At 43.6% G+C, this 12,262-nt stretch overlaps 1 protein-coding gene across 1 annotated transcript in view; it reads left to right on the top strand.

The window, feature by feature from the left end:
- Window positions 1-12,262, top strand: part of SLC15A2 (solute carrier family 15 (oligopeptide transporter), member 2) — a 39,495-nt gene that overhangs the window by 25,681 nt on the left and 1,552 nt on the right. Inside the window, exons 14-19 of the mRNA XM_009578235.1 lie at window positions 1,938-2,075; window positions 2,850-3,002; window positions 5,665-5,711; window positions 7,436-7,546; window positions 8,944-9,040; window positions 11,491-11,637. Of these exons, the coding sequence (XP_009576530.1) occupies window positions 1,938-2,075; window positions 2,850-3,002; window positions 5,665-5,711; window positions 7,436-7,546; window positions 8,944-9,040; window positions 11,491-11,637 (693 nt within the window). The remainder of the gene's footprint in view (window positions 1-1,937; window positions 2,076-2,849; window positions 3,003-5,664; window positions 5,712-7,435; window positions 7,547-8,943; window positions 9,041-11,490; window positions 11,638-12,262) is intronic.

Below are 12,262 nucleotides of genomic sequence, written 5' to 3'. Positions count from 1 at the left end.
CCTAGGGTGTTTTTATTGATGCCTGTTAGATAATCCTTTTAACCATTGTGTTCCTTGATCATAATTTTTATTATGTTCTTTACAATTAAGCATACCGATCCAGTTGCTAATGATAATTCTTACTTTGTCTACTTTTCCCTCTCTTTGTCTCTGTCTCTTTCTCTCTTTCTAGTCTTTGCAGTTGTGCTATACCGGTCATCTGTATTGGTCTATATTCTAGATTTCCATCGTCAAAGTGCTTGAAAGACATCTAGTTAATGCTAGTGATTAATTCCCAAAAGGTAGTCTGTACTCTCTCCTATTTCTTGCTGTAGCTTGCCTCTATTTTACGGTTTGGTTTTTTTTTTGTGTGTGTGTGTGCGGTGATTTTGTTTTTTTAGTTTAATTACTTTCTTACTTTAGGGTGGGGATGTGGTTTTTTATAAGCCAAATTGTTTCTCTAGTGAGGCAGGTGAATGCAGTCACTTCCGTAGTCACAGGCATCAGGGACTGCCAGGCATCCCCAGGCAGGATGGCAGCAAATCTCTTGTAAATTCGATGTTAGCCCCTGCAGATTTGTACCATTTATTTCTGGCCCGTGATCAGCCTTGTGCAGACTTTGGCTGACCTTTGTCTCACAGAAGTTACTATAGGATTAATTTTTAAAGCTTCCATGTTTACTTAAAATGTTCTGTTAGAGTGGCTGGTGCACAGCCCTGGATTAATATCTGCTGGTTCCTCAGGTGAATCCACTGACAAGTCTCCCACTGAAATGAGACTTTGTGGGTTCGGGTCTTCTTTCTGACCTCTTTACATGAGCAAAGAAATGCTCTCATTGCCACCACCAGCAGCTCTGGCCGAGCACTGAAAGTCTGCTCTGGCTGTGGGTGACTCCTCTGGGCAGAGGCAAGGTGAGTTAGAGGTTCCTCGCTGCCTGTGCATGGAAATTTTACCCTGAAGGCCACTAAAAGCTCTAGCAAAGAGGGGGAAGGCCACTAAAAGCTCTAGCAAAGAGGGGGATAAGATGGCCCACCTTGGCCTGGCTGTGGGTGGCGCAGGTGAAAAGCCACAGTAATGGAATTTGCTGGGTAACATTAACAGACCTGTTGGTCCAGAGCAGCATATGGGTATGGGGAAATCAGTGTTGCCTTACCTTCTCTGACAGTGTGTCTCCCCACCAAGTTAGGTTCAAACTGCCCTGCCTGTAATACCCAAATTATAGGATGAGATAGAAAAAAATTAATAGCTCTGAAGTATTAATAGCAGCTACTTGAAAATAAAGTGAGAAAAAAAGAGAAGTTTTTTTTTTAAAAAAAATTCATCTTAGATCTGCAAGTAGTACAAGGATGACACTGATTGATGTACTCTTTCTAGGAAATTATTCTTGACAGAAAGAGATACCTCTGTGCTGCAGGCATCATTTTCCCTTTCTCAGAAAACAGGGAATAAGATCTATACAGTTGGCTGTTAGATAGCATGGTGTCAAGTGATGCAAAAGCACTGATTACCGACACGGAGCTGGACTGGACTGCTTAGCTTCTGGCCTAATTCTTTTCCCAGTCACTGACTGCAGTGGGAAATAATTATTCTGGTCACTGCTTTTGAAAGCTAAGCACAATTTTTTCCATTCTGATATGGCAGTTGGTTAAATCCAGGCAATAGGGAGCTGTATAATGAAAGCAGTGACATTGTTCTACCTACCCAGCAGTTGTGTAGCCTGTACGTTTAGCAGTGTGAAGAGCAGTTTTTGGGAGGAATGATAGGTTGGCTATTGAGCTACTATAAGGAAACCTCCCTAAATAAGATTTATGTTCAGTTTTCTCTCAGTGCAACTTCTGATGAGGAAGGGATGGAAAAATGTCATTACAGAGAGGAAAACTATTATGGCTAAAAATAAAGAGATATTAAAGTGCTAATAAAGCATACAGATGGCACTTAAAGCCTTTTACTTTAATTAGGAAACCGATATGCCTCGACTTGTCCCAGAAGAAAGTTTAATTCGGGTCCTGAATTTGGCAAAGAACCCTGTTCAAGTGACAATCCAAGGCTGGGACCTATTTCAGCAGCCCGTGGAGGCTTTTCAGGTAAGCACATATGTGGGGCTGGAAGGCCTGACTTGCGTCCCATTGAAGAAAGGGTGGGCTTTTTTTCAGGCATTTTTTAATAAAGCCCACAGATGCTAGAGCTTGTTCTCCTCTACCGCCTTAGAAGTGCATGGAACTAGCTTTAAAAATGGAACGTATTATCTCTGTTGATGAGACAGAAATGGAAAGTTTGGAGACATATTTCCATGGCAAAGGAGGAAATGGCTAACAACATTCACCTGTAATTAGGAGTAAAGGATAGTTGTCCTGAGATGAGCATGTAGAGACATTCAGCTCACATCTCTCAGTGCTCAGCTTCTGGGATCTGGATGGCATCTGGAAAGTATTTACCTGCAAAGGAAGAAAGAAATAGGAAGGCAGTTAACTGGGTTGTTTCCTATTTCAGCTTCCAGATTACTTTACAGGTCAGGCTAGTTTGGGACTCAGCCCAGCAGTCCATTGGCCACCAGCAGCCTGCCATGTTTTAGATGTGGTCCTATCGGGGCAGAGCAGGGCCAGGAAAAAGGGTAGCTGTGTGGGTGGGAGGTGTTCCCTGACCTTTGGATTGCATCTAGCAAGAGAAGGTATTCCAAGCTCTGGCTTGACCAGCCCAAAGCATATAGGTCAACATAGGCCCTTTGCTGTAGAAGACAGCTCTGACTGTTAACCTCTCTTTACAGGCTCCCGTGAAGAGAGGATAGGGTTGTACTTGGTGGGAAGAGCCAGATCCTTTCTCATCTGAAGAAAGTGTAACCAAGTTTGTTTTTTCCACAGAACCCAGCTGAGTACTCAAAATTAATATTGAATGGAGAGCAACAGAGCCTTCGCTTCACCCTGCAACGTCAAGGATTGTCTCTTGCTTTTAACTACACCGTGAAGGAAAAATCAGTATACAGCTTAATTGTTTTTGAGGCAGAAGAAAGCCTATCAAGCCGCTTAGTGAGTGTGGGAGTGAAGTGTAAATACAGTATTAATTCAATGGCTGTGTTGATACAATGGGGTAATAGGCTCATTAATTCATTTGCTCAGTTACAATGTCTGTTTGATTGCTCTCAGATGCTCTAAACCTGACTTCTTAGCTAGCAGCACTGGATCTGTACGCATTTCTGCTGGTTGATTAATAGAGGCGTTACGGCATCTGAGAGTTTCTGGGCACACTTTAATCCAGTGAATGCTGCAGTGGGAGAGCAGAGTCATGCCTGCTAGGCAGCAGAGCTTGAGAAAGCTGAGGAAACAGAGCGCTAGAGATTTTCCCCCAAAGATGGTTCTATAAAGCAAAGATCTTAAAGAGGCTCTAGGGCTGGGCGTGGAATAAAAGCATCAGAGGAATGATTCTGGGTTTAGTTATTGCAAGTGTTTAGTGAAAATGCACAGAAGGCCCATTTGTTTTGCTGAACAGAATAAATGATTAAGCTCATTTCAGGCTCTGCAGCAGAGCCAGCTGCATTTGGACTTTTGTGTATTGCTGCAACAATCAGAGAGAGGCATATGGGATGTATAGGGCCAGATTCTGGTATCTTTTACGTGTAGCTGTATCCTAAGAAGCCCTCTTGAAATGAATGGTGTTATTGCACATTGTGGCAGGTGTGTAAACGTCATCAGAATCTGTCCTCATGCTAAAATATCAATTCTCTTTGCAGTTCCTCAGCCTCCTACCTTGCAGGGTTGCCACATCAAGCAATCAATATTGTATAGTGGAAATCACATGAGGAGTTTTAAGAATTTTTTTTTTCCTAACATTGATGGTTTTTGCTGCTTATGTTTTAGAGCCTGGGGCTCATTATCACACAATGTTGATAAGTTCCCCTGTGACCCTGATGACTGTGTGCTGTTACCTTAAGAAATGGACACTCGTACAGTGATTTTCATACAGTTCTTAAGAAGTGAAAGCCTGTGACAGGCTGGAGCAAAGCAATCTCTAAGCTTCAGTACGTCTCTGTGCTGCCCTAGCTGTCTAGCCTGTGCTTAAATTAATGCCCACCCTGGCACGGGCAGGCTCCCATGCGCTGGGGAACAGCCGTGCTGTTGGGTGATGCTATTGACCTGTCATTCTCAGCTGTAGATAAGGGAGGTGTGGAAGACAGTGTGGTACATGATACTCACTTTTCCAGCATTGCAACGCAAGGAAGGAAATGCCACCATCACTGCTGTGTGGCAGGGCTTGCCCTGGAGTAGCCATGGCCCACACCAGCCTCCCTCACTGCTGTGTTTGGCCCCCTCACTCAGGTGGGGATGCATTCCTGGAAGGATCCAGTCTGAAATTAGTTTCTTCTCCTTTATGGGCTGTTGAGTAGGCAGGAAATGAATTTGAGAGCTCTGGGGATCATTGATGAAAGCGAGTAATAATTTGGCTGGCCTGTCTGCAATGAACTAGAGTGTTAATCCCCATGTGTCTCCCATCGAAAAAAATGATGATGTTGTTTATTATTTATTGCTCTGACATTTATTATTCACTGTGGCTATTTATTATTTAGGGCATACTTTATTTGTGGGTCAGCACATCACACTGAAGTACAATAGACATTTTATAGGTATACTATAAAAATTCTGGATCCTTGGTCTCAGAAGCTCAGGGTTTAACATCAGGAAGAAAGTGTGGAGAAAGGGCTAGAAAATTTTAAGAGAAAGCCAGTTTCTGAAAGTAGATTCAGTCCCTTTTGGCTTGCCTGGGTTCTGTCTGTGGGCAGAACATTGAAATTGCCCTGCCAGCTTAAGTGGATGTGGCACAACTGTGGATTTCTACCAGCCAAGAACCTTGCTCTGTATTCTTTTTGTGTGACGTACTATCTTCAGGGCAGGGCTGTGTCTTTACTGTCTTTTTTCAGCATTGTACACCAAACAGGCTCTGCTCGAATGAATGTAGATCATGTTAACTATTGAGCTGATGCTCTAGCTGTGATCTCCAGGAGAGGCACTTTCACTCCCCAGTGTGCCCAACCAGGTGGCCATTTCAGGGATGTGTCTGCAGAGACTGTCAGCGCAAACAAGCTCAGTGCATCTTGGTCTCTCCTGCTGTCTGCCTGCACCATACAAGAGTTTAATCTCTTCAGTATTGAGGGTCAGGGAAAGTATGAGTGATACATAATGATCAGAATCATAACCTAGCGGTTACTCTTGGCTTTAGGCTTCTGTGAAGTCTACAAGTATGCCAAGAATCAAGGTCTGAAAGTTAGGCAGTTGCAGGTTTTGTAGGAATAAGGCACTCATGTTTAATTGTAACTAATCATTGAAAGAGGCTAACGTGGATAATGCTCTCTTGCTCTCGTCAGATCAAGGCAAATACTTTTTTGGGGGGTGTTACATACCTCAGTAGAAGGGTGACTGGCTGAAACTCTGTAGCCTTTTTTACACAGGAGATGAGGAAAAAAAGGTGTGATCTCATCTTAAGCCCTTGGTGGAGCTGAAATTTTGCCATTGACTTCATTGTACCAGGACTTCACTTCTGTGTCCTGATGTAAAGCTTATGTGAGAGTCCGTTAGATTTCCATGGGCTTTGCAACACATGTATAACTCCACAGACACTAGTATTTTCTGCTACACGTTGTTATAAGGCAGCATTAATAAATATGTTTGATTTTTTTTTTTTTCTTCCCCTTTTTAGATTACAGACTTGGAAGCAAAGCCAGAAAACGGTTTGGCAGCTGTTAGGTAGGAATGGCTTTTTTTGAGGATTTGGAGGTGGTGGGGTGAGGGAAACTGCTTTTGTCTAATGCAAACTGTATGTAACATAACCCAGATGTTCTTAGGTTGGAATCTAGTCCACACTTCTCATGCAAGACTCAGGTGTCAGCTGCGGAGGCTTGACAGCATGTCACCTCCCACGCTCGCCATGCAGAGCTGAGCATTATTGCTGCTTACTGCCTAGGATAGTCTGGGCTGAGATGGCAACATAAAAGATCTCCTCCCTTGGAAGAGTGGTAAATTCATGTCACTGTGTCCCACCTTTTTGGGAAAGAAAGGGAAGAAGCAATCTGGAAAGGAGCCGTTGCCATTTGTCCTCTGCGAACTGGCCAACCCATGACGTTCATTTATCTCACCCAACCTCATGCACAAATGCCTACTAAATTGGATACAGCAACAATTTTGCATCTGAATTTACATCCTTGTAAACAATTCAGCTAGGCATTGGGCTCTGCTTAAACAGCTAGTCTACTTTCCTAATTTGAGCTAGTCCATGAACAGTCTTGTGCCAGTCTGTGCCGAGATGCCATCTCGCTGAGGTCACAGTTACCTCCAGCACCACATCACCAGACCTATGTGAGGCTGCTGACATGCAGAAGAAGCAGATTTACAAAAAAAAAAAAAAAAAAAAAAAAGAGGATTCTAGCTGGACTTTCTGAAGGATTTGGGCAAGCTGCAATTTAGGAAAAAAACAAACAAAAAACACCCCCACCCCCCTCCCAAAAAAACCCCCAAAACCAACCAAACAAAAAAACCCTCAAAAACTTTAGATACCATAAAACAATGTCCAATCCCTTATCCAAAAGCCTGTGTTGACAGAGCAGGAGAGCAGTATCTCTTCATAGCCCTGTGCTTCTGAAGGCTTCTACTGACTAAACACCATCTTGGAGACTTGATTAACACCTGCAGTCAGAATGTTTTATATTTTCCTGTGAACATTTTTGACAAAATCCCAACACTTTCCCTTCAACAATTTGTGAAGAAGTTTCACTAGGAAGAAACTATTTTTCCACTAAAAAGTTACTTTTGTTAAGCACTTGACTATATTCAGGGGTTTCACCCCCATTTTAAGAACTGAAAACCAAAATATTTTAAAACATAGTCAGATCAAATGAAAAGTGTTTGGTTTTGCTAACAATTTTTGAGTTGTCAAAAGGAAACTGTCTTTTGTGTATGAAAAAGCATATAATCACTGGGTGAAAAAAACCCAAACCTGAACATTCCAATGAAAGTTTTGGTTTTGATGAAAATATCTTATTTTGCTAGAAAACCCTTTCCCACTGGTAGAAACTCCTTGGAAAGTATGCCAGCGTGGTGCACACGCTTATCAGGACACCCAACTTTACAGTTTCCTGAAGTGGGCTGGGGCTCTGTCCTCTCAAACAGCCACGGAACAATCTTTGAAGGTCTCTGAGAAAAGATTGCCTGGAAGTCCTAACCCACAAAAAGTGAGGGTCACTTTTCACAGGAGAGAGAATAAGAGGGTAAAATTACACAGCAGGGAAAACTTAATCTTATATTGAAAAACTGGGCATCGAATCAGGCAATTATTCTGGTAGCTTGCAGGAGAGGCTGTCATAACCTTATGGAGTTACAGAATGCCTTGGGAGAGAGAGCGCACTTCTGAAGTGTCTGATATTATGCTTCTCCTGCCCTGTCTGACAACCCAATGAAATATGCCTTCTTTGCAGATTCATTAATGGTTTGAGCCAAGATGTCAACCTCACCATTGACAGCAAACGGTTCATTGCTATTCAGAAAAACTACAGCGCTTCTGAGTACTCGCTGCTAAAGAGGGACGAGTAAGTTTTCCTTGCTGTGCTGAAGGCCCTTGCTAAGGCCTTTCCTTGGATACAATGGGGCTTTTCTTAGGCGAATAGCAAAACCTTCATTGCTATTGTCTTGGCATTTGGTTGTGGGGGCAGATGTTTGTAAAAAAGCAGAATTATCGGCTCTGCACAGAGCAGGTGCTCCGGTCCACTCGTGCAGAAGCATCTCACATTTAGTCGGCAAAGTGTCCAAGCCAAAGCACAGCAAATCAGTATCTCTGTGTGTAATATGCAGTTGAATAGATTCAGCCTCCAAACAGTGTCTGGGATAGCTCCCTTCCCATGGCTGTCATTGCTTTGGTAAGATAAAATCAGTAGGGACAAAGCTTGGAAAATTTATTCTCATGACATGAGTATAATGACATCCTAATTTACGCTATAATCTGAGTTTTCTCAGAGTCAGCTCAGGGGAGTTTTGGAAATGCAAAAAGCCTTTTGAAGAAGTCCAGATACAGCACTTAACTTTCTCTGAGTTTTTATTTACATTATGTGGGTGCCTGGAGGAAAGAGACTGGCCATTCCTGTGCATCTGTCAGCAGAGTAGGTGGGACATAGTGAAGTCCCCTCTGCCATTTGATGCCTGCTCTATTTTGATATTTTCTCAGGCCCAAGCTCTTAATGTTAGGGTGCTCTCAGGGAAAGGCCAATTCATACTCCACACTACAAAGTGTTAGTATGTAGGCTGGTAACATCAAGTAACACTACATGGCTTTGCAGGCTGGGCTTGTTAGACAGGGGCTCCATATGGCCTTGGTTTGGCAGCATAGGAGTTGGCTCTTGTAGGGTATTTCTGGCGTTTGCAAGGTTTCAAAACAAGCTTCATGGCTTTTCTCTGCATCAGCTCCATCCAAAATATTTATTGCTGCAATTTAGTAAGATGCAGCAGCCATTGTGGCAATGCTGCTGAGCCTCTGTGCCATCTCACACATCCAAAATCAGAAGAACACATATGAAGGCTAATTTGCTCTACTGAAAGGAAGCAAAGTGGCTTGTGGGTGCATATCTCTGATTTCCTGAAGGCTGCTTGAGCCTGGCTAACTTCTCTGGCCCACAATTTCTGAAGGAGTGGAGAAAAGTTTGGAAGGAAAATAAACCTGGGGGGGGCAGGAAATCAGTGCTAGGAAGAAGCAGAAACCATTTAAAAATGTTAGCAATACCCCAGGTCATTAGGTGAACTCCAGTCAGTGCCTAAGTATTTCTGGAAGGAAAAGATGGCAAGAACTCTAGTGATCATCTGACTTAAACATTACTGCAGCTTTACATCATACATCCTCCCTATTCCCATTGTAGGGGCATGTTTGATAGCTCTGCTCCGTGCTCTTTGTCTGTGGGACTAACTGAGAAATACTGTACTTCATCATTGTATCTAGGTATAATAATGGAAAATGCATAACTGAAATGGGAGAATTCACCCTGGAGCTGGGGCTGCTTGACTTCGGTGCATCATACACTATTGTGATAACCAATGTAAGTGTCCCTGTGATGGTAGTAAGCTCCTTCTGTTCTAGTCTCTGGCAATGCTTTTGTTCTTATGTTTGTGACTCTCACTTGCTTTCTCTACCCACGAGACCTGGGCAGTAACCATCTGAAGGCAGTCCATTATACAAGGGCTAGTAAAAGGTTTTCGCACCTACATAAGCAAGGTGAGTGGGTACTCTTTGCACCTTACACTGTGATCTTCTCAGATCTCATGGGTTAAAGAAGAAGTAAGAACTTTTCTGTGATGGAAATTCTCCGTAGAAAATCATGTGATCCATGGTTTGTGCTGGTCTCATGCCATCCTTGTTCAGTTAACATTGACCCAGCGCACTGCAGAGAGCAATTAGTCTGCCAAGAGCTGACTCTGCTTATGGTCTTTAAAATACTGTGCCTGGTGGTACGTCACACCTGAAAAACTCTGCAGAAACAGTCTGCTGTATCCTCACATTTAACTTGCTGATCTTCCAAGACTTGTGGATTATGCATGGGGGGAAGAGGGACAAAGTGTTGAGGGAGGAGGTTAATGAGATTGTGCATCTGTTTTTCCTCCTCTCACTGTCTGCACAGCTCATTTGGAGCCTAGTGTAAAGTCAAGGCATGGAGTTCTGAACAACCTAGCCCTGTTGGGGCGTGAGCACTGCTGAGAAGGTGGATTCCTTTCCCTGCCTGCCAGCCTCTTAGGCATACTGCTCCAACCCTGGTCCAGCTAGCAGGAGCCACGGAGATGAATGTGATCAGCTTAGTTCCCATTTTAACCTTTCCACTGCACAGGCACACAGACAAACTGGGTCTGACAGGACACACTGCTAAGCTGCCCTCTGAGACTTTGACTACTGTGTTGTGATGAGCAGAGCAAAGTGCTGTCAGCTACTCCCTGGCAGTAACATCTCCCTGTTGGGCAATTAATAGGAGCTGTTCACGTCTGCAGAGTCCAAATACGTACGGGGGAAAATATAGCTGCAAAGCACCTGGCATTTTTTTTTTAACTCCAGTAGCTGAAGTGGGATGCACAGTCCTGGAGGGAACAGACAGATGCTGCCATCTGTAAGTGCATAGATTTATGTACATAAAACACATACACACTTGAAGTGATGTTGACCAGACTCTTCATCCATGGCTGCAAGCCTCTTTCACCAGATGAGAAACCAAGTAGAGAAGCTGCATGAAGAATATTACACTAAGAATACTGCCCCAGAGCCTCTGGTAACACAACTGAGTCAGGGCCAGTTGAGGTAGATGTGTCCCACGTCACTGTGGGCAAGGATTCCAGTTTGTGGTCCCATCTACAAAAGTCGCTGCTGTAGCCATGTCTGCTCAGGGGTGGCTCTGTGCCTCAACCCTTCAGCGCTTCTGGACCCTGTGCTAGTCCTTTAATCTTTTTGACCCTGTTTTTCCATCTCTCTCCCTGTGGTTTCCTCCTTCTGTAGAGAATTAGTTTGCTCCAGGCCAAGATAATTTTTAATTATTGCAGTGATTTGTACTGAGCCCTGCTCCTCTGCCAGGAGTGCTATATAGAAGAACCAAGAATGCTATATATTAGTCTGCTAATGTGACTGAACTGTGATACTTAAATCATGGGGATGCTGCCTTCTACCCAGCCTTCCTCAGTGTGCAGTTACAGTATGGTGCTTGCATTTCGTTATGGGCTAAAGAGCAATGCACAGCTCTCCTCTCACCCCTTTTAGCCTGCTAAAATACAGTCTCTTCACTTGCGTCCCTGCACGGTGATTAAGTACATCTTGTAAACACCCCTTGTATTTTCCCAAGTACTCTCCTTAAACACAGGGGTTTCTGCCTGAAGTCATTTCAGCCTAGTGTTTTCCTGGCTAAATCTCTCTCTGCCTCTGCGCCTCTGTGCACCACAGGCAGTACTAATTACACCTGGGAAAGCAAACAAAAAGAATGAGGAATACAGCTACCATAACTATCTGAATGCATCTGATACAGGGCAGTCTCTGCTACGCTTGGTGTTCTTGAACTGGATTTGTCTGGGTGTCACCATTATAGTGGGGGAGTTGTACAGTGCCAATGAAATGGGAGCAGTGGCCACACAGCTGCAATGAGCATTTATCCTCTTGTCCTCTTCTGGCCCTGGCGACAGCAGCAGGTCACAGGCTGTGCACAAGTACCACACAGGCTTTTCCCAACCCCACTACAGAAGGCAACTTTTTGGTTTGCAATAACTCATGCAACTCTTGCAGCACATGAATGAGCTGGGATGCTTCCAACCTGCCACCTCTGCCCTGTGCAGTAGGAGTCAGCCCGTTCCCAACAGGCTTGGAAATGGCAGGGGTCAGACCCAGAGTTTTGCTTCCAGGGCAGAGCTTTGCTTCCACCTTTAATTAAAACTTCATTTTGATAAAGTTGCTGTTGGAGTCCAGGCTAAGAAGGATCTGATCTTTGAGCAGCTAATCAGTGTGCCTTTATTTTCCTGCTAGGTTTCTGGAGGTGCTGTTAAGACATGGAAGTCAGAAGACATCAAAGCCAACAATGTCCATATGGCTTGGCAGTTACCGCAATACTTATTAATATCTGCTGCGGAGGTGATGTTCTCCGTTACAGGTCTGGCCTTCTCCTATTCCCAGGTACTCCACTTAAAGATTAGACTTTAGATTAGGCTTACAATTAGACTTCAGGATTTGTTCCTGCATCTGCCATTGACTTGTTATACATCCTTTGGCATGACACTTACTGACAATGTTATCTGTGGTTCAGCTAAAAGTGGGATTATTACACAGCTTGCTGGGTGCCTTCAAGCTAAATTAATTCATACTCTGAAGATAACTGTTCTCAATTACACTCAGGAAACTCCTTTTCTGGTAAACTTGGGAACATAGAACAGAACTGGATAGAAGTTTATTTTAATGTGAAAGCTCTGAATACTGTAATATCGGGTTTTTCTCCCAGTAAAATATTTTGTGGTACGTATTTTCCAGTGATAAAAAGGCAAAGGTAACTCAAGGACTACAGGGTCACATGGGGGCTTGGAACCTGCTTTAAGATGAGAGGCTGAAGGGATCTAAGCCTACATGAGTCTGTAACAAGGGAGCAAGGGGTAATGAGTGTGCAAGGGATGATTTGATTGTTGCCTGAGACATTACAAGATCAAAAAGCTGAAGCTACTCAAATTTATCCTGGGAGTAAAGTGCAGATGTTTATTAACGAGGGCAATTAATACAGTGGGACCATCTGCCATGGGATGTGGAAAAT

This window comes from Fulmarus glacialis, unplaced genomic scaffold, assembly GCF_000690835.1.
Source record: "Fulmarus glacialis isolate BGI_N327 unplaced genomic scaffold, ASM69083v1 scaffold5965, whole genome shotgun sequence".
Taxonomy (NCBI): Eukaryota; Metazoa; Chordata; class Aves; order Procellariiformes; family Procellariidae; genus Fulmarus; species Fulmarus glacialis.
This window is presented reverse-complemented; position numbering and strand designations above follow the sequence as displayed.